General features: G+C 41.0%; 1 protein-coding gene across 4 annotated transcripts; it reads left to right on the top strand.

The window, feature by feature from the left end:
- The first annotated feature begins 341 nt into the window (after positions 1–341).
- Positions 342–20,812, top strand: LOC129358823 (transcriptional enhancer factor TEF-3-like). Of its 4 annotated transcripts, none has more exons than XM_055028028.1 (12): positions 342–491; positions 8,059–8,123; positions 8,840–8,888; positions 9,530–9,592; positions 10,489–10,623; positions 11,215–11,258; positions 12,549–12,610; positions 12,796–12,926; positions 13,279–13,452; positions 17,472–17,609; positions 18,177–18,329; positions 19,827–20,812. In XM_055028028.1, exons 5-12 carry the CDS (start codon positions 10,522–10,524, stop codon positions 19,938–19,940), a joined length of 918 nt encoding a protein of 305 aa, XP_054884003.1. In that variant the 5' UTR covers positions 342–491; positions 8,059–8,123; positions 8,840–8,888; positions 9,530–9,592; positions 10,489–10,521; the 3' UTR covers positions 19,941–20,812. The 4 variants fall into 4 exon arrangements, with proteins under 4 accessions (XP_054884003.1, XP_054883995.1, XP_054883974.1 ...); XM_055027999.1 differs by having other exon boundaries at positions 343–491; positions 9,530–9,601; XM_055028020.1 differs by lacking the exon at positions 8,840–8,888.
- The last annotated feature ends 72 nt before the right edge of the window (positions 20,813–20,884 follow it).

The following is a 20,884-nucleotide window of genomic DNA, read 5'->3' as shown; positions in this document are numbered from 1 at the left end:
ATTCCATCAAGAGACACGAACGCCATTCCTTCCTGAGCTACATGATGCTGAGTCTCAAACCAACCAAAACCAAAGAATGCGTTTAGCTGAAATTGTGCGTCGACAAACTTTGAGCTAAATTGAATGCTTTAGGCCACATTCTGCATGAACGCTCCACATTTTTCCCCAGAATGCTCTGGGTTTTGCTCGCCCGGACAACCGTTGCTCAACAGACCTTTTAGCTTGCTTATTAGGAAGGGTGTCATGGATATTGTTGCGCTTGTGTGGACCAGTAGTAATTCGACATGCATCTGCCAAGAAAAACATTTCCTGCCTTGTGCTGCTCCAGGCCAGAGAGACGTGTTGTGGTGAGAGGGTTTCATGCTGCAGTGGTGGAGGAAAAGTCCCAAACTTGTGCCCATGTGTTGACAGCTCCACGCAGAAGAATGTAGCCCTGGAAATATAATTATCTTCTCTGTTCATTTGCTGTCATATATCTGCCAGTTTGATTTGTGAGTCACTTTTGCAATTGTAATTATTTTTATTTTATGCCTATTTAATATGTTTTATGATTTAACTGCATTTGCTCTTGCCTCACAGCATTTTTTTGTTGTTTTTGTGCAGCTGTCTGGTTTTGTCTCTCTGGATTTCCAAACGTCTGTGTGACAAATGTTTTTCTCACATTTTAATGTATCTGGATGGGGGGAGAGAGACAGGACTTCAGTGTTAGAAGAGTAAATCGAGCTCTATTCTGTAAGAGAAACATAAAATGTTTTTATTGACAACATAGTAAATTATTCTCTTTCTGAGGTTTGGTTGGGAAACATTTCATCCTGTTGACAATTTTAGTCGCGAATAATTATAATGTGCTTTAGGCGCAAGCCATTTTTATTAAAAATCTGATGAAAAGGCCAGCGGGAAGCAACAATGACTCTGCACTCAGGTTCAAAGTTTGGCAATAAATTGAGAGATTCACCCGTCACTTTGACCCTTGAAGCTTCTAGGGATGCTTGGAAAAAGGCACTTCTGGAAACACTTAACTGTAAAGATGTGTGAGTTTGAGCTGTTGAAATGGCCACAGATTTTCAATTAAATGAAGGTCTGTACTTTGACTGGGCCACGCATGCTTTGATGTAAATGCTGTATCGTTAGGGTTCTTGTTCTGTCAGAGGACGGAGTTCCAGACTCAAAGGGTTTTATCTCCCTCCATCAATGATCCCATCAAATCTGTCCAGCTTCCTTGGTCCTCCTGAAGAAAAGCATTCCCTCAGCATAATCCTGCCACCACCATGTATCAGACTGGATACGGTCTGTTTCTGGTGATGTGCAGTTTTTGCTTTGCATCATTTGTCACGTTTTCTCATTTGGCCAAAAAGGTTCATTTTTATTCTCATTGAGCCAGGCCTCTTCTTTCACAGCTTTGCTCATTGAGGAGTTTAAATGGTACTTTTATGTCTTTAATCTTCCCACTGTAGATTAAGAAGACCAATAAATTTCCAGTCAATAGGTACTCCCACCTGAGCCACGGATCTCGGTTGCTCATCCAGAGTTACAGCAGGCCTCTTGGCTGCTTCCGCGTCAATTTAGTTGTACAGGATTGTATCTGTATATTCATTATTGTGCCACTTACTGCTTTCTAATCACTAGTACATTGCTTTTGAAGCTGTTTGGTTAAACTGATTTTTATTGTTGGAATAATAGTTTAATAGGGCTGAATACTTTTCACTTTTCAGATTTTTTTTGGGTAAGAAAGTTTAAGACCAATGTAAGTTTCTTTCCACTTTACAGTTATGTGCCAGTTTGTTTTGCTCTATTACATAAGATTCCAACAAAACAAAAGTCTGTTGTTGACAAATATTAAAAGAAACTGAACAGTATTTTTGCAGTGCGGTTTATGTGTCACTGCATCCAGTGTGATATATGTTGTCAAATGTAAGTTAGACCTTTTAATTTGTAGTGGAACCAATATCATTATTATTATTATTATTATTATTATTATTATTATTATTATTATCTGATTCAGCTAAATACACGTTTGGTTTCTGTCGTCTTCTCAGAAGTACTCTTATGGCTGAAATTAGTGCATCAGATCATAGTTAAATATTGAGAATACTTAATTTCCCACCCTAAAATTCTAAACTTAAAAAACTTCTTCATCTCCCCTTCCATACGAACAACAGTTTCTTCTCAATTAAATGTCTCTATAAGATTAGAGTTAGGGCAAAAATGCTTTGGATTAACTTTGTTACAAATCAGGTTATTCTGGACTAATATAAAATTGACATGTTGTTGGAATTGGAGTTTGAAATAGGCCTTTACACGTCTCTTAATAGCCGCTAGACTCTATTGGAGAACAAATGACAACCAACCTAGAGATTCCTCATGCCTGCATTTGAATCTGTGTTTTCTTAAGATGAAGCAGTGGGACACAAACACCATGGACAGAAAATGTTTTTCAGATACCGTTATAGTTACCATTCCTCTTTATTTCAATAGTAATTTATTTTAATCGTATTGCACATTGCTTTTGTGTTGCACATGAAGTCGTACAACCCCCACAAAAAACACAGAACAATGCTGTAGCAGCAGATTCAGGAGCCAAGGTGAGCCAGTGAGTAAACAGGAATGTCAGGAATGCGTCGAAGAAAGTCTTAAGTCAGAGGGAGAGAAATCAGACCAGGTCAGTGATGGTCGGAGTCTGACTGGGGGAGAGCAGATATATGAGCAGCCAGGCCCAGAGGCAGACTTTGGAAAATACTCAGTAGAACCTCTTAACCCTCTGTTTGACCTCCAGCAACAATGTTGAGGACAGGGAGAGTAATTTAACACATTTTTCTAATGGTTTATTTCTTCTTTGGATAAAATTCTCACCCAATACTCAGTTTTTTCTTTAGAGATTAGTTTTCCAATATCCAATATCTGGAATATCAAATGCTGTGATTGGATAAACCAAAGAGACCAGACAGAAGCACCATATGGGGGGGAAGTTACAGTTCCAAGGCCCTTGACCGACATGGACCCCACAAAAAAAAAGTAAATAAATATATATGTAACTGTGGCTGTTTTATATATATAGTAATTAAGCAAAAGAAACAATAAAGTCATAACAAATTATATACACAGTATAGGCGGTAATGTTAGCTAATTGGTTAACTAATTAGCGTTGGCTAACTTTGAAGAAGGCTTATAGGTTGATTCGTGACAATAACACTGTCAGCACTGATGATCGACAAAAACTCACTGAGCTTTTCACTTATTTTGTAACAATTGTAAAATTAATAGTGTTTTTTAAGGTTTTATGTGATCGGCCAAGGCAAAATGAAGCATTACTGTGGAGAGGATGGAAAATTATACATATTTTATTCAAAATAGTGTGATATGCACGAGTGTAAAGCCTGGAGAATCACTTTTAATATGTTAAAGTTGTGGTTGTGGGGCAACAAAGAAAGGAAAATGTTGACTTGGTTTACAAAGCTTCTGTTTAAACCGTTCCTCTCTGTTCTCATTGAGTACATTTATTTTTTCAGAGTAAGACTACAGCATCAGATTTTATCTAAGCAGTTATGTTTACCTGCACACCTGCTCTTTTTCAATCACATTGTGATGAAACTATTAGAAACGTCTCGTTCTTTAGCTCTTCTCGGTTGAAAGGACATGACGAGACCCTTGAACTAAGAAAAACCTGGACTTTTCATGGCCCCCCAAGAAATTTTACAGAATCAGATTCCCCCACCAGGAATTTCCGTGACTCTGGGCGGCGCAATAAACAACATCAAGCTGTGGAGCGATTTGTAATGGTAGAACTTTCCTACAGCTTTGGCGGGAGCGACTTCTGTCTGTGCGACCCGATTTGGGTATCATGATCTCATCGTTGTGTGACTGAGTCGCCTCTCTGATCTCATGGGTGTGTTGGAGGGTATTTTTGAAGAGTCAAGCACTCACACTAGGACTGGTAGGGCACCTGATACGAGTGCATCAGGCAAAGCGTCTTTGACTTCCCAAGTTGTTTAATGCTTGAAATGTGAACCTGACCACTTTGGAAAGGCATACTGCCCACTGATGAAAGCAGTTTGTCCTTTGCTCAGATGGTGGTGGAATATTTTTGAAAAAAATCATTCATGGTAACGTATGAAAAAGGTTCCAACTTTGGTTTCTCATTCTAATTTGTAAAATATTTTTGGCAGGTCAGTCAAGTGGAACAGTAAGTTCGCTTCAGGAATGTGTTTTTAAATCCACGAAATAAGATAGGGGGGGTTTAAAATATTTTCCCACCCCTTTTTTTTTTTTTTTTTTTTACTTGGTTTATACACCAAACGGAGACTTGAAGCTCTTGTCGCTGCTGCTTTGAACAGTCCTGTTGCACAGACGTTACGCAAGTGAAGATAATTTCCAGAGGGAAAATGTCTTCTGTACATTAATTTGAGGTCTGGTACTGTGAGCAGTTTTGACTAATGTTCTCTTTTCTGCTTTTTAAGACTTTTATTGTCAGGAAATGTGGAACACTTTCTTAATCCCCAAGCAATTAAAGAAATATGTGTTTAGGGGCTCAAACAGTCATTTGAGAAAAGTTCACCACCCGATAAACACTGAACGGTTACGTTACGTCCCTGAAAAGAAAATAAGATCAGAACAGAAAGAATACGGCAACTGGAGCAGAAATGTGTCAGAAACTGTTTATGTGGGGTTTATGTGGACTAAAATTTTCCTTTAGTGCACAAAAGCTTCACACAAAAGCAATTTCTTTGGAAATGTGACTGCATAACTCTTTTGAGTAACAGATTCCGCAATTTTGTGCCAGCGAAATGGAGGCCAACCGTATACCATTCAACTATTGATGCAAATTAGATTTCTTTAAAAAATTCAATATTATTCAGTTGCTTGTTCATCTCCAATACCTAAAATACCAATGGCACAATCAAAATCAATGGATAGGAGTGAATCAAGAGCACAGAGTTCATATATTTTGACTCACTGGTGTCTTCAGACAGAGACACGTCTGAGGTGTGTGGTGTGGCTTGAATTGCAACAATTCACAATAGGCCAAACTCTTCAAGACAACTTTAACTCTATTGAAAACCTCTGATGAGATCTGCAAAAGGCCGTTGAAGCGGCACAGAAAACCAGGAACATCAACAAACTGGCAGCCTCAGAAGTTGGTGACTAGTTATGAATCAGCGGAAAGGTGCTCTGTTAAGTACTAAACATGTTGGTCCTAAAGAGTTTGAATCACTTTGAGGTTGTAGGACTCATTAGAAGAGCCATATTGTGCTAATTTGAGAGAAACCAATTGAAATATCACTTGCATGGAGCTTTTTAAATAGTGTCTGTCGTCTGGTTTGTATCCTTTCCAGTAAACCCAATTTGCAGAAAACACTGGATCACTCTAGTGATCCAGGCCTTAGTGTAATTCACTAAGACCTTCAAAGACAGAGAGCTGCACAACAGACCAAAATATAGTCTTACAAATTTGCAGTTGTCCTTTGTACCTCGTCTGTTGCATTTTATTTAATTTTTTACAGAGCACCAAGAACAAATAAATTCAAATCATCAAAAAATTCTTCAACGATTATAATAATGATAATGTAATTATAATATAATGATGACATTTTCTGCCACTCATTATAAATCGACTTGTGGTTAACTTAGGAAATACTTCATTTTTATTTTCAGAAATACATGGAGTGTCAAGGTTAAAGCAGTGACCTTGAGATCTTGATCTTGATAACAGCCTAGACAGATGCAGCGACTTGATAGTGCTTCGCTGGACAGGCCTCACACTGACATGAAATATTTTGGCATTTTAATATCACAAGATCATGTGCCAGATTCAGGTTCCCCTGTTTATTGATTACATATTATTCCAACAGACAGTGTCTTACAATCTGTGGCTAATGCACATCACTGAATGTAGTTAGCTGTAAATAGCATGTCGCCTCATTGTGCAGAAAGGTTTGGGCAGACTGAAGGTGCTGCAAACAAGGTGCGCAAAGTCCCCAACTTTTAGAAAGTTTTCAATTTTTTTCATGTTAAAAATACAGAATTCAAGCAGAAAGCTTGACTGTATATCACGTAAAACACAGAATTGTGATTTCTACCTCATTTTCAGTGGTTAAGTTAAGCAGAGAAACCCGTGTGTTTCACAGGAATAGAGTTTTATGCTGCCTCTTCACTGCAGCGCACAAAGACAGTTACCAGTTTTCTTCAATGGAAACACAAGACTGTGGAAATTTCTCCCTGAGAAAACTGGGAGTTGTTTGGGTTCACATGCGCACCAGGGAGAAATGTCGCCCGGCATTCCGTCCAAAATCTGATCACTTTTATTGGTTGACAAAATGCCTGACCGGGTCTGGAGCAGGTGTCTGGTTTCCTCCGATTACGGTGCGGGAAGTGGGAAGTGTGAGGTCTGACCAAAGCATTAGTACATCGGAGAAAATGTGAAATCCTTCCCGAAGTGCGTGACGTGACTGTCCCATGTGTTAACCCGTGACCATGTGGTGCCAAGTGAAAAACGAACGTGTTTAGGAGGTGACGCAAACGCTTGCGAGACCTTTTCTTCGTTCTGGAGTTATTTAACTCGATCAGGTGTGTTTCATTGTTGTCGTTATGAATGACTCTCTCCAACAGATTTGGGGAAGATTTATGATTGACTACAGTACAAAGAGATATCCTATAAACAAAGAAACACAAACCAGTTGCTTCACCATGTTGGGCCTCCCGTCCCGAGTCCCGTCTGAGGATCGCATGGCCCCAGCCTCCACCTGCTCCGCCAGTGTGACCCATCTGTCAGCAGCACACAGACGCACACTCACTGCAGAGATATGAGCTGAGCAAAGGCTCCGGGGGCCACTCTGAGACTGATGCAAGGCCTCACACACAAGACTGTATACTTAGTGATAAACTAACACGATACACTTACACTTAAAGCGTCCGGTGCTGACACACTCGACAGCCACGGCGCTTTTCTGCGTGTGTGTTTGCACAACGATCCATACATGCATGGTGCTTTGCAATAATAATCATACTTCTTGATTTTTTTACTACTTTTTTTGTGGCTTGAGAAGTTGTTATGATTAATTTTTGTCAGATTAGATACATTTTTTGCAGCATTTATACCCCTTAAATTTTCTTTTGTCCCCCATTTTATTTTGTGACCAGTTTTGTTTGATTTGATGTGATGCACCAGTACAAAGCATAAAACAATCATCAAATATTAGAAAAAAAAGATTCAATGGTTTTCAATTAGAAATAGAAATCACTACTGGTAGAAATTGTGATGTGGATTAGAATGCCAAACGAAAATGTCCCCACACATCCCCATGATGAAGCACGGTGGAGTCGTCTCATGCTGTGGGTTTGCTTTTCTGCTGTTCTGATAGCTGCACCTAAACTATGGTAATATTGATGGAGCTGAAAAAAGACAAATTTATTTCACTCATTGGATGTTCACCTTTCAGCAGGACTGTCACATAACAATGCTTTAGAACATTATTATGTATCAGACATCAAAGTCCTTCTAGGGGAAATTGTGGCAAGTCTGGGAAAAAAATGTCAAGCAAAGCATCTACAAAATATTAACACAAAGTATTAACTCAGGGAGGCTGAAGGAAAATGTTTAATTTGTTAAAAAATATTGCCGGCTATGTATTCTTTCCTGTTCCCTCCATCACATTAAAGCCTCAGTAAACTGCACTGAAGTTTGTAGTTGAAATGTGTAAACGTTTAATGGGTAGGAATGCTTTATGCAAGGCAGTTTACACGAGGAAACACTGTCTTATTATAGACACTCAGAAGTGCGATCGGGCATCCATTTAGTCTGTTCTGTTGGACTATTTCTATAAATATGTGCACAGAAATAAGCTGCATATGCAACACATTGGATTTTGCTAGAGACTGTCATCCAGCTAATAATGACAGGATTTTCCACCATGTTCTTTATTTATTCTTTTCATTTTAGCACCTCCTTATTATTTATTTATTCTCAACTTTTAATTTGAGGTTTAAAATACAAATTTAACGAAAAGTGGAAGCTGACTCTGTAGCTAAAATGTTTTGGGAAAAACCTTTCTGTTGTTTCGGCAGGACGGAACGAGTTGATAGCGAGGTACATCAAACTTCGCACGGGGAAGACACGGACCAGGAAGCAGGTGAGTTTCTCTCTGAGTGCCATTTGCTGCAGCCTGCTATTTTTGAACGGCTGCAGAAAATCCTGTTGAGTGACGCACCGACACCCCGTGGAACCCCGCCGCCCCACCACCCGCCTCCTGGCCGCAGAGCCAGAGATGATGATTGATTTAGGGCCGGGGCCCAATGCACAGATGCTATAGGATCATGTGTCGGTGTTGTTTCTTCAGCACCTCGTGGATCTGGTGCTTGTTAGACGGGAAGAAGAAGCTGGGGAATACTGTGATTCAGATGGAGGTGGGAAGTGGGAAGGCAAGGAATTTGGAACGTTGTCTTACTTTCTGAATTATTGATATGGAAGAACTGATTTATAGGACGGTGATTGATGCATTACAGAGTCATCTGATGCAAATGAGAAGCCAGTAAGGCTCAGAAAAGAATTCAAACTAGATAATAAACCTGATGAGAGCGTAGAGGGACACCTACTGGTTTATAACCAGTTAAAGGTCTGTCTGCATGTTTTAGTTGTTAGTCAGTTGAACCTGCATTTCACCAGGCAAAGTATTATTTGCAATAATAACATTACTATTCTGCAATTACATTGTAAGAAATAATATTTACCTTTGGAACACATAGCTCCTCTTTCTGATTTTAATCCACTTTAATTTTAAGAACAAGTGTTTTCTTTTGTTTGTTTTTTTTTCAGATTGAGACTCTTTGTGCGCTTTGTGTATTTTAGGGAATGAGCTGCATAATTCTCAAGAAACTGTGAAATATCGACATTTTGAGTGAGTTCAGATCATAATTCTGTTAGATTTTTAACATGTTTCGAACCAAAGCAAAACCTGAAACTAGAGTGACTCCTTTAATGACTTTGTGGAGCATTTCTGACCAGCGGACTGTAAAATATTAGAAAAACAATTCAAATATCTTTTAAATGTCATTAATTACTAGGCAAGATGATGTCACACTGTGTCTTTGAGAAGAAATAATATTGTTAAGGAGTCTCTCACAATTATTCTAAAATAAAGAGGAAATAATTTGTTTATATAATAACATAAATGAGTCCAGTTAGTACAGCTTAGCTGCACTAAGTGTATATTCTAGATCCTAGATTGAAGTCTAGTTCTTTGTTGTAGAAGCCAGAAGGATATTTTGCGTAATCTTATGTTGAAACAAATAGGTGAATAAGAAAAATATCTAAATTACATCTCATTTGCAGATAACTTCTACACCAAAGAGTGTTGTGGTAGCACTTTGTTGAAATCTGTTCACTGATTGAAAGACAACCAGACAGTTCTGACTGGTTAGTCACCAGTATTAGTCCAATCCTGGTCTCTGTGCATCTTTAATTTTAATTTAATGTTAATTCCCTTTGTGTGACGTTCTGCTTCACTTTGTGCTGTCTGTTGTTGTCTTTGCCTTCCAGGTATCCAGTCACATCCAGGTTCTTGCCCGACGGAAGGCCAGGGAGATCCAGGTGAAGCTCAAGGTACGCTACGTGAGTCAATTTTTATTTGCTTTTCATCCCTTTTTTCCACTTTAAAAGCTCAAAGTTATTAGAAAACATGTTTTCTCTCTCCAGGTTTTACCCTTGGTAATATAAGTTTTCCTCCACGGTTTACCAAGAGCTCACACATCCCTGCCTCTTCAGTACTTTCTCAGTTTGCATTACTCATCCGCATACACTTACATGCTCACAGTCACAACAGGCAACGCGCCTCTCCTTCACCTTGGACGTCCGCCACCAGGGTTCAGCTGGCAGCGCTCTGCACCAGTCACAGGGTTGGCCCCGGCGGCCGGCCTTTTTAAATATGCCTTTAGTGTAACTGAGATCCCTGCCATATGTAACCCCCATATTTCAGCTATGCCCTTGTGTTCGCCAATTCTGGGACCAAGAATGCACCGTGTGGCCTTGCCCATTTGGGCAGGGTGGCAGGCGCTCGCAGCTCACTGCGGATCGGAAACTGCTGAAGGAGGCGATCTGAAAACTCAAACATTTTGTCTCCAGCTTGTCCGTTTGTGACAATGTTTGTGAGGATCAGAGTATTTTATAGTTCCGGTGCCAGTACCAACATATCATCCCAGTGCCTCCCTTGACTTCCAGTACGACCTCTAACAGGAGCTAGTTGTCATCACTGGCTGGCTCCTGCCAAAGCAATAAACTTAACTCTTGACCCAAAGGCCCTCCACGGTAATATTACCTTCTGTCCAGGTCTTCACCTGGCAGGAACTCACAGATGATGTAAGGTGGCCTCAGCCTCTCATTTCCCTTTTTGGGGCAGTGCTGATGTTAGAAAGAGGACTGATGTTTACGCAAAGTTCGGCTGATGAGAGCTGCACTCCAGTCTGTTTATCTTACGCTGAACTGTTTGTCCGTCTTTATAGGACCAGGCTGCCAAAGACAAAGCCCTCCAGAGCATGGCCACCATGTCCTCTGCTCAGATCATCTCACCCACAGCCTTCCAGAACAAGATGGCTCTTCAGGGACTCTCCAGACCAGCTTATCCTACTGCTGGTGGAGTAAGTCTTACATCACAGAGAAGTTGTATTTTTGTTTTTACTTTTGAACGTTACATAGATTCATTTTAATTGCCTGAAATTTATTCATCTGGATAAATGTTTTTATTCAGATGACACTAAGTATCTTGAGGGATTTTCTGATTTTTTTTATGCAAACATGCTTTTGTAGGAATTTGTGTGGACTATGTTTTAGTTTTTTCTTTTTTGTTTTTTTTTAACGCAAAGTTGTGCATCCTTTGGCTATTTCTACATTTTGTCACAATATTGTGGCTTACCAACAGACCAATTAAAAGCCAAACCAAGCTTCTTTGCACAGCACATTTCAGCAACATAGCAGCTCAAAGTGCTTCACACATTAAAAACATAATATAATAACCAATTGTGAAGGAAGCAATTAACGTTGCATTTTCTCAAATGCTTCCATCAACCTCATCAAGCAAATGTATATCAAACATGTCTATATTTAACATGTCTGTTAAATATAATAATGTAATTTGCATCACATTAAAAAGCAGATTATTTGATTAAACGACTTCAGATTAATCACTTTTAAAGTTTAAATTATTTTCTTCTCTTTATTTATTTTCCTAGTTCTGGCATGGGACTCTTCCTGCTCAGACAGGAGGTCATGAGGAGTAAGTATCAGTTTTTTGCCGTTTTTTACCTAGTAATGTGTTACTGACGTTGGGCCACTTTTTTCAGTAACTAGTGATCTAACGTGTTGCTATTTCAAGTCCAGTAGTCAGACTACAGTTACGCATCGAAATCACTTTGCGTTCCTGTGTGTTACAATTTTCTTTTGTAATTTTATGTTATTTTCCTCTTGTGACCGTTGTTTCTATGCGACCGTTATCAGCAGCGACAGAAATGTAAAAAATAGAGGGAGATGCCCATTTTGTTGCTGAAAAGAAAGTATTTTGAGTTTCGCTCACCAATTCTGTTTGTTTTAAGCAGCTTTGGGCTTGTTTTTTTCTTCCTAAAGTCGCATGCAAGTTTAATGAATTGCACTCTTTGGGCTTAGAAATAAGAAGACATAAACCCCAGAATTTGACATCCGGTTAACTTTAGTCTATCATTACCCCGATGATCCGCCCCGCTGTGTCTTTGTTAATGTCAAGTCAATGTATTTGCTGTGAACGACGCCCAGCTTTGCTTTGCGCTCCAGAAAACCGCAGACATTGAGACTAATATGAACAGCGCAATAAACACAAAAACAGACACGATTGAGCGTGTGCGTAAATTTGTGCGACTAAAAGTCTTTATAATTATGAGTTGTGGAGCCACAGGAGGAGCTCTATGCGCTGTGACAGCAAACGCAGGGCCGTAACACAGAACCTGGAGGCTGGGGCGGGGGGGAGGGGGACTTTAAAATCCTTCTTAGAGTTTTCCAGACAAAAACTAAAGTTTTTTTGTACTATTGTAACCATTGAATAATCTCCCCTTCAGTTAAACCTTATAAGTGGAGACACATTGTTGATATTACCATTATGAAATAACTAAGTTTTGGCAAAAATCATTATAATTTTCACAGGTGGCAGAGCGTTGTTGTTAGCAGCTGCTGAAAATAACTAAAATAGTTACTTTTAATGTAACCCAGATACTTTCCAAATCAAGTAATCAGTAATCTAACTAAATTACTTTTTAAAAGAGTAATCAGTAATCCGATTAAAGTTACTTTTTCAAAGTAGCTGTGCCATCACTGGTTAATAGTCATCAGATAGATTTCAGTCAGGAAAAATAATTTCTGAGCAAATCGAAACGCATCAGTGCAATTAGAAACAGAGGCCCTCAGCTGCCTGGCGCTCAGTGTACCAGGCTGCTCTTCGCGGTCACTTAGTCCAATTAGTGAGTACATGAGCTGGAGTCGTGGGGCCGAGAAGCAGCATAACATGCCTCTCCTTCTCTTGTCTGTCTCTCCCTCCCAGCATTAAGCCCTTCTCCCAGCAGAGTTATGCCATGCAGGCGTCAGGCCCGACCCCGATAACAGGTGGGTGCTCCTTCTCTCCTCTGCTGCGTTGAAAGACGCCCGTCGTGTCACCAAGAAGCAGGACGACTCGGCTCCACATACACCGTTTGTGCAAAGCTCCGAAAAACGCCTCCACTTTTTATGTCTTTACAAGTTCTGGCTGCGTCCCGTTCAAACAACACATTTGCACACTCACTGTTTTGCAGGTTATGAAAGCACAGCAGGACTGTCCATGTCTCCCGGCGCCCCCCCTTGGCAAGGCAGAAGTATTGCCAGCTCCAAACTGCGGATGCTGGAGTTTTCCGCCTTCCTGGAGCAACCTCAGGACTCGGAGACTGTGAGTTCAGTCGCCTTCATCAGTCTGTCTCATTTTTAAATAAAAATTAGACACATAGCGCTGTCCATTCTTAATGTAAAATTGTGTAAAAAGCCTAAAAAGAACATGCTTCTTATGCAAAGAAGCCAATGAGTCTAGCATATATCTGGATAATAAATTATGGTATCACAATATGTTATGATGCTTTAAGTAAGGAGGTGAAACAGGAGAACAGACATTAATTACTTCCTTTACTGAAGACACAATGCATTAGAGTCCCAAAGAATTGGTCATTTAGAACATGGATGTTGTTCAGCGAACTGGGAATTTACCGCTTCGGGATTACTGACCTCTATGTTTCTTTTCTCTCCAGTTCAACAAGCACTTGTTTGTGCACATCGGACAGTCCAACCCGAGCTACAGCGACGCCTATCTGGAGTCCGTGGACATCCGGCAGATCTACGACAAGTTCCCCGAGAAGAAAGGGGGCCTGAAAGAGCTGTTTGACAAAGGGCCACACAACGCTTTCTTTCTCGTCAAATTCTGGGTAAACCCCTTTCTGATGTCTATTTTGACTGCTTCATTGGCATTCAGACCAAATCCGTCTAGATTTTAAGGGCCGCGTCCTCAGTTGTGTTTCCCATCACGTAGAAGTTGAAAATTTCCTACATCATCGTCTAATCCTCCCCAAGTCATGGGGGTAAAGTGAGCATACTCTTGTTAATGTTTTGTAGCACCTGTTGGCTGATAATGGCCTGGAGGTGTTAACTGTGTTGAGACGGCTTAAGCATTGGAGTTAAAGGCTCTTCAGTTCGATTTAGGGCCAGAAAGGACGGAAAGTCACCACTCCTGTGACCTTATCGGTGGGTTATCTGCCATCAGAGCGAGCATTGCTGTGCAGAGAGCTTCTTCCATTACTGTATTTGTATATGTCTGTGATGTGGGTGTGTGTGTGCGTGTGTGTGTGTGTGTGTGTGACAGCAGCCTTGGCGAGAGTGGCAGGCCTGATCTTTCAGCAGGAGAAATGTGATCCCAGACACCTGTCTCTGCACTATTAGCCTGAATCCAATGCTCATGACCCCCCACACTCCTACCCCCAAGATCCTTATTTATAGACGCTCCCCTTACACACACATGCACACGCAACCATGCACAGATGTCCATGCAACGCTCTTAAATCACGGTTAGAGACAGTGACACTTTGAAAGTGTTAAGAGAGTAAAGAATGATGACAATATGAGGGATACAGAGAGACAGACGGCAGACAATCCAGCAAGACAAGGTGGACAATTCTGACTATATGTGTTTACATCTACAGGACATTTAATTCACTATTTCTACTGGAAATAGTGAATTAACGAACAATAAATTCTCATCTTAATCACTTTTCTGATCTGTACATATGTTTCCAATGCTTTTCCAACTCAGTCCCAGAAGATAATTCATGATCTGTTTCTGTTCATATCCACCAGTTTTATTTAAAATCTCCTCAAAATGCCCTGGACTGCACACCATCACACATCCTCCACTTTCCTTAACATGGGGCTTGAGGTGCTTTTTTACCTCTTCATTCGTTATTTTTGTCGTATTTCACTGCCCGCAAATTGAAGAGATGGTTTTATCTTGGCGGCACAGTTAGAGAAATACTCTCAATTTGTCTTTTTATGAATCAGGTTCTAAGTGTAAAACTACGATACCCTGTTCAGATTGACTAATACATGTTTTTTTCTGAAACTATGTACAATGAGCATATTAAGATATTTGTTTAGGCCAGCGGAGTAATGGGCGTCCCTGAAGTGTGAAATATTTTTTAAGGACAAAAGAAGAGTGGTGTCCGTGTGTGTGCGTGTGTGTGTGTAGTGTCACAGATTAAAAAGACTCATGAGTGTCTTAGGTGAGTCAACAGACTTGTTGATCCCTGTTTCTAAATCATTTACTCAAATGCACAAATTGCTTTTTAAGGTAGTGAGAAATATGTGGAAATATACGCAGGAGAGACCCAGAGATGCACTGATCAGAATTTGGGACCAATTTTCAATCTTTGTTTTTATTTTAATAGTTACTTAAACTCTAGTCTCTGCGTGTTTTCTTCAGAAAAGGTTAAACCTTTCTGTTATCAGCTTTTAATTTTATTTTAAATAGCTTTTCTGAGCATCCATGTTTGAACACCAGACTGATCCTGAAACTAGATAACTTTTTTCTCCTTCAGAAACAGTTTCCAAACTAGAGTGTTGTTGTTTTCAGCACAACCAGGTGCAGCCTAACAGTGTGTGTCTTTACTAATCACATAAGAAATTTTATTTTTACATTTTCTGAAATGTGATTTTTAAATTTCCAGTCAAGCGGAAAATTGGCTAATTTTGATCGCTAGCATAGTTCGGAGCATCTCCATAGAAAAATTAATTTTCTGATTTTATGTTAATAGTTGGAGGTCCTGACAGATTAGAGGTGGAGACAACAATGTAATTTCTCCATTAATTATAGGTTGAGGCTTGCATGTTTTAAATTTGAGGTCCTTTACTAGCTGAAAAACACACATGGGCCTACTAGTCGGTCGCCGACGTTCAGGGCGCAGGACATCGAAAAGGTCGAGTTCAAAGTGCCGCCTCGCTTCTGACTCCAGCAGATAGGAGTGTATTTGTGGCATTACCCTTCTTGAATGCTTGACATTCACATTATTTATTGTAAAGAGATAAAAGACATTGGTGAGTGGCACTGTGTTTGGATCGGCCCTCTCCATTCCTTGGAAAGAGCAGCTGGTGGACCCATGGCATTTGATTTGGGGGTTACGGGAGGAAGGGGATGACTAACCGTGCCATATATCATAACGAAAAGCAGAGCAAGACAGCAGTAAAGAAGAGATACAAATAGGGATGCAGACAGCGCGAACAAGAGTTAGGGATCGCAGCAGAAATTCTGGGTGGCGTGTAACCAACGAGACGTCCGTCCATGAAATATTACTCTCTCGGTTCGTGTCAGAGCCTGGAAGAGTCGACGGTTGCAACATCTGCAGCTGGGCGCGAGATGAAAACAGGCGCATGACACTTTGTGAGCTCGGTTTGCTCGGCTCGTCGTTTCCCAAGGTGATGGCCCGGTCCTCAAGGCATCCATGACAGAAACACACAAATACAGCTCAGCAGCTGTGGGGGAAAGAAATGCAAGATTTCTTACTGAAATCCTTGACACACCCCAAAAATGTGATTAAAAAAAAAAAAAAACATTATAAGAGATGTGAAAATCTTTTTCATTATGCTGCTGCCAGGAGGCAGGTCATGACTGTGGGGTTGCGAGGGTGGGGGTGAGCCGAGGCGCAGGTTGGCATGGGGACAGTGACAGGCGACTGACCCACCTCCAAAGCTATGGTATTCTAGATTGAATTTCCTGCAGACCCTCCTGTCGGCCACCGGCTGCCCGGCTCCTCTCCCCTTTGGCGCCCGTGGCCCTGTCCTAACGGATTGTCTCACGCCTTTGAAGTGCAGGGGGAATCTGATTTGAACCGGCTCGGCTAAATTGTTACACAGCCAGCCAGCCCACCGTGATCTAATCAGCCAATTGCACGCTGATGATTGTAATTGGATGAATTCCCTCGCTGGCTGTTAGGGAAGCAGAGGACGGCGGTTCGGGGGAGGGCCACTGGGCCCCAGGGATGAAGACAAATAGAGAAATTACATGAGCTAGGGATGAAGACAAACGGGGTGATGAAGAGATGAGGGGAGGCTGAGCGGTGTCTCAATGGCCCATTAGAGGACAAGAGCCCGTCAGGGGGAAAAGGTAAAACAGGCCAGCTGTCTGACGGAGGAGATGGCACCTCAGTCTGATCTGTAATCTGATTATACCTGCCTCATTTCAAAGCTGCACCACTGGGCCAATCTGCTTCGACCCGAGCAGCAGGGAACATGACCATCGTCTTCCTTTGGGCTCAACTCAAGGGAAACATTTTGTCCAAGAAGATCATGAATTGTAAACACGAAAGGAGGAATACAGTATATATATTTACTAAAAGTCAACTCAGCAAGTACAGTTACTTTCGACTCCATTTCGACACCTTGAAAGAAACGACCACAATGCTGACTTCACTACTCTTTCTCTGCTTCGGTTAAGATCCCAGTCAAGACTTTGACTGCATTTTAATCATTTCCCTTTCTCTTCACAGCTATCTGCAACCTTGTATTGGCTGATCACATAAAATCCAATCAAAAATACATTTAAATTTCCAATTTTATCTTGACAAAATGTAGACAAACTACAAGGCACTACATGACATTTGTTTAGCTAGTTGTGGGTTTTTGGGCCATATTTTTCTGTAAAAGCTCAGCCTGCATGAGTCCAGCTTTTCTATTTCCTTCATTTCTCTTCACTGCAGATGTCGGATGTGCACATCAGTGACTAAAAACTTTAAAATGAGCCAAAAGAGCAGTGCAATAAAGAGTCTAAACAGAAACAAAGCTATGACTTGTTACCACTACTGCAGTATTTACAGTAACTTGAAATATAATTTTAGATGGACAAATTTGAGCTATTGTGAATTAATTTAGCAAAGTGTGTTTTTGTGTGTGTTCCCTCAAGGCGGACCTCAGCGTAAACCTGCAGGATGACAGCAGCTTCTACGGCGTTTCCAGCCAGTATGAAAGCTCTGAGAACATGACTATCACCTCGTCCACCAAGGTCTGCTCTTTTGGGAAGCAGGTGGTGGAGAAGGTGGAGGTAAGACAGTGGAAAAACATCGAGAGTCTCTCTTTCATTTGCAACATCAAAGGGACGTGACCGCGCCGTGACCCCCTGTCCTCTCCCTGAGTGAATAACCGCTGCTGGTTCAGATGGATTCCAGTCAGGTTACCTCTGATCTGTGGTCTGGAAACTGACTCATAAAATCTCCCCAATCTGACTAAGTTCCATATTTCCAGTTAGCCAAACAGAGTCGCCGCTCCGCCCCCGTGCAGCGCTGATGGATTGTACAATATTAACACACACACGCACGCACATACTCCATATTTTCTGGTTGAGACATCTGCCTGAGCAGGCCACACGTGGTTGTATTTAATGGTTTCAGTATTTGATTACAGTTGTCACGAGAAATGTGTTTAATGTCAAATCTGGCATGCCATATGCTGCATTAGATATATTGCATTACTCACATTACAGCTCATCCCATAGATCCTCTGTATCCATTTAAGTGCCAGTGGAGCATATTTTCTATTGGTTTATATATGTTTTCTTTCATAGGTGGGGACATTTTTAACCCTTTTCACATGTCCTTGTTTATTTCCACAGACGGAGTACGCTCGCTTTGAGAATGGACGATACGTGTTTCGGATCCACCGATCCCCGCTGTGTGAATACATGATCAATTTCATCCACAAGCTCAAACACCTGCCTGAGAAATACATGATGAACAGCGTACTGGAAAACTTCACTATCCTACAGGTGCACACGGGAATGTGTGGTTGATTCTGATATATGGGAAAGCAAATACATTCAAATGCGTTTTGGCCTTTCATCCACACAAAAGCAATTCTTTGGGAAAATTCGAACTCAAGTGGAGATACGAGAAAACTCTGGATGTGTGTTTGGGTGTGTAAGTGGAAAAATGGAGATTTAGCGTCCATCGCGTTACCAGTCTCTGACAAATGCTGTGTTTAATTCCTAACAGGAAGTCGTGGTTGTTTTGATGCATTTTTATTGGCTGACATAGAGTTAATCTACACTGCCCCCTACGGGTCTGGCATGTTTAACACAACACACAGGTTGATTTGTGCGTTCATCTGGAAGAAAACTTTTCTGAAACTGATCCCATGAGTGCAGAATAATTTTTTTTTAACTATGCGGCAGAAATATTGTATTTGTTTTTCAAAAGACCCGGCATGTCTCCGTGCACGTTACCAACATGCAATTGCATATTTTAAAAAGATTACTGATTATCACTTTCTCCAACTTTATTGCGTTGCTTTTTGTGGGGTTTTTTCCTTCTTTTTTTACGAGACCCACAGCAAAGAGTGTTCTCAATGTTTCTGAACCACAAAACCATAGAAATGTATTCACACCCAAACACAAACCTCTCCACATATTGGATTTTATTTGAAAAAGCGTGGCATGCATTTGCATTTCCCCCCGTTTGCTGATCGTCTCATTCACACTGCAGTCAGTTTGACTCTCCTGAATGAGCCGCTGTGCTCCTCAGACAGCAGACACTGAGGGGAAAGTGCGCCCAGTGGAGTGCATCACCGCGACAAGAGTTATTATCAGCAACAACGTTCAAAGAATTTTGTGTTCCTTCTGTTGACGACCGCATTCCTGACAAACGAGCCTGCGGACAATAGCCACATTGAGCCCATGCTGATGGCCACAAGGCAGCATTGAGACATTATACGTCTCAATGGGCTGATTTAGTTCAGTTTAACCAACAGCTCATAATCCCATAAAGACAGCAGATAGATGCAGCACAATGCATAGTGCCTCTTGTGACAAGTGTTGCATTCACAAGTCAACAGGAAACAATGAGTGGCTGAAGCTGTGTGCTTGTGTTGTGCTTGTAGAGTTGCCGTGGCACTGTCATGGTTCTCCGTAACGCTATAGGTAAATATCAGCATCGTATATAAAAACACAAGATTTCTGTGCCATATTAAAAAAGTCCGGAAAGTGTAAAACTTAATTTTAATCATCTTTTAGTTGAAACCAACCAGAATTCTGACCAATTTCTGTTCCAATTTTATAGGGTAAGTCTGACTTTTCGGGAAGAGCTGCTGATAACGTGTGAGAAAGCAATTACACGAGACAAAATGAATACAAAGCCCTCATTTTAAACTGCTTAACACTTCATATTAGTCATATCTGCATTAGTGGTCTTAGCGTTACTGAAACAGTCCACATTTTTTGGAGAATGTAAAAATATCTGGACCTGTGTGTGCGTGTGTTTTATTTCAGGTGGTGACAAACACGGAGACCCTTGAGACCCTGCTGTGCATAGCTTACGTCTTTGAAGTGTCCACCAGCGAGCACGGCGCACAGCATCATATTTACAGGCTAGTCAAAGACTGACAAGAGTCGCACTGTTGGAACTTGCCAACTCTTAGACCCTTTTGTAGTGAGAGTTAAGCAACAACAACGCACCAAAAAAAACAAAAAAACAACAACAACTAAAGACTGCAGAGCTTATAGCTGGAATCTGACAAGTTGGTTGGGAACTCTGAGAAACACTGGCTGCGTCAGCGTGCGCAGGAACACTACTACTGCTGAAGAAGATGAACTGCGGAAGCTGAAAGGCTCTGAAAAAGTGAGAAGGAGGACCATCCGACACTGTGGTCTTGATACCAAAGGAGCCAAACACAGCCAACAGAAGCTGCATGAGAGAGTTGACGTTGGTGGTGTCCTTCATCGTGTTTAACTAGAGCTTGTTTTAAATGTAGATTCTTTTACCGACATGCATGTGGAGGGGGTGTCGAGTTGGACTGCCTCAGGGTGCCGTCTAGTGACTTGAATTAATATTGCAAAAAAGAAAAAGAAAATTCTCGATCCCTCTTTTTGCACATCCATGGATTATAACTGATGATGCCAATACTTTGCAGCATTTCAGTGATTATGTACAGAATCGCATTCATCTCTTCTTGACAAAGTTAGGATGAGCTGAAAAGTGTCGTATTCACTTTGGCGTCGATTGTCGAATGCATCTTGTATTGTCTTCTTGTCCTTGATTGACAACAGTCTGACTCCGACTGAAGGCAAATGTAACACTGCTAACCTGAACTAAATGGGATCTGTAAGCTGAAGTTGTCTGCATATGTAAGTTGGCCTGTCAGATTGAAAAACACGTGTTTCACACACAACTCCTTCTGTTGCTGGGTTTTGGTAAAGTGTGGTATGAATCTAATGACATATAATTAAAGGCAGGATTTCTCCTGGTGAAACTACAATTTAATGAGTGCATTTGGGAAAAACTTCATGTACTGTGCTTTGCAAAAGTATCCATACCCTTTGAATGTTTG

Source organism: Poeciliopsis prolifica, unplaced genomic scaffold (assembly GCF_027474105.1).
Source record: "Poeciliopsis prolifica strain line A6 unplaced genomic scaffold, Auburn_PproV2 SCAFFOLD001, whole genome shotgun sequence".
Lineage (NCBI taxonomy): Eukaryota > Metazoa > Chordata > Actinopteri > Cyprinodontiformes > Poeciliidae > Poeciliopsis > Poeciliopsis prolifica.
The sequence above is the reverse complement of the archived record's forward strand: the minus strand, read 5'-3'. Positions and strand labels throughout refer to the sequence as shown.

What these genes read in the sequence shown, in the direction of transcription:
- LOC129358823 (XM_055028020.1), top strand. Translation starts at nt 10,522, where the DNA reads ATGGCCACCATGTCCTCTGCTCAGATCATCTCACCCACAGCCTTCCAG. An exon ending in CAGACAGGAGGTCATGAGGA is followed by an intron (nt 11,259 to 12,548) that starts GTAAGTATCAGT and finishes TCTCCCTCCCAG; the next exon opens with CATTAAGCCCTTCTCCCAGC. An exon ending in AAAACTTCACTATCCTACAG is followed by an intron (nt 18,330 to 19,826) that starts GTGCACACGGGA and finishes GTTTTATTTCAG; the next exon opens with GTGGTGACAAACACGGAGAC.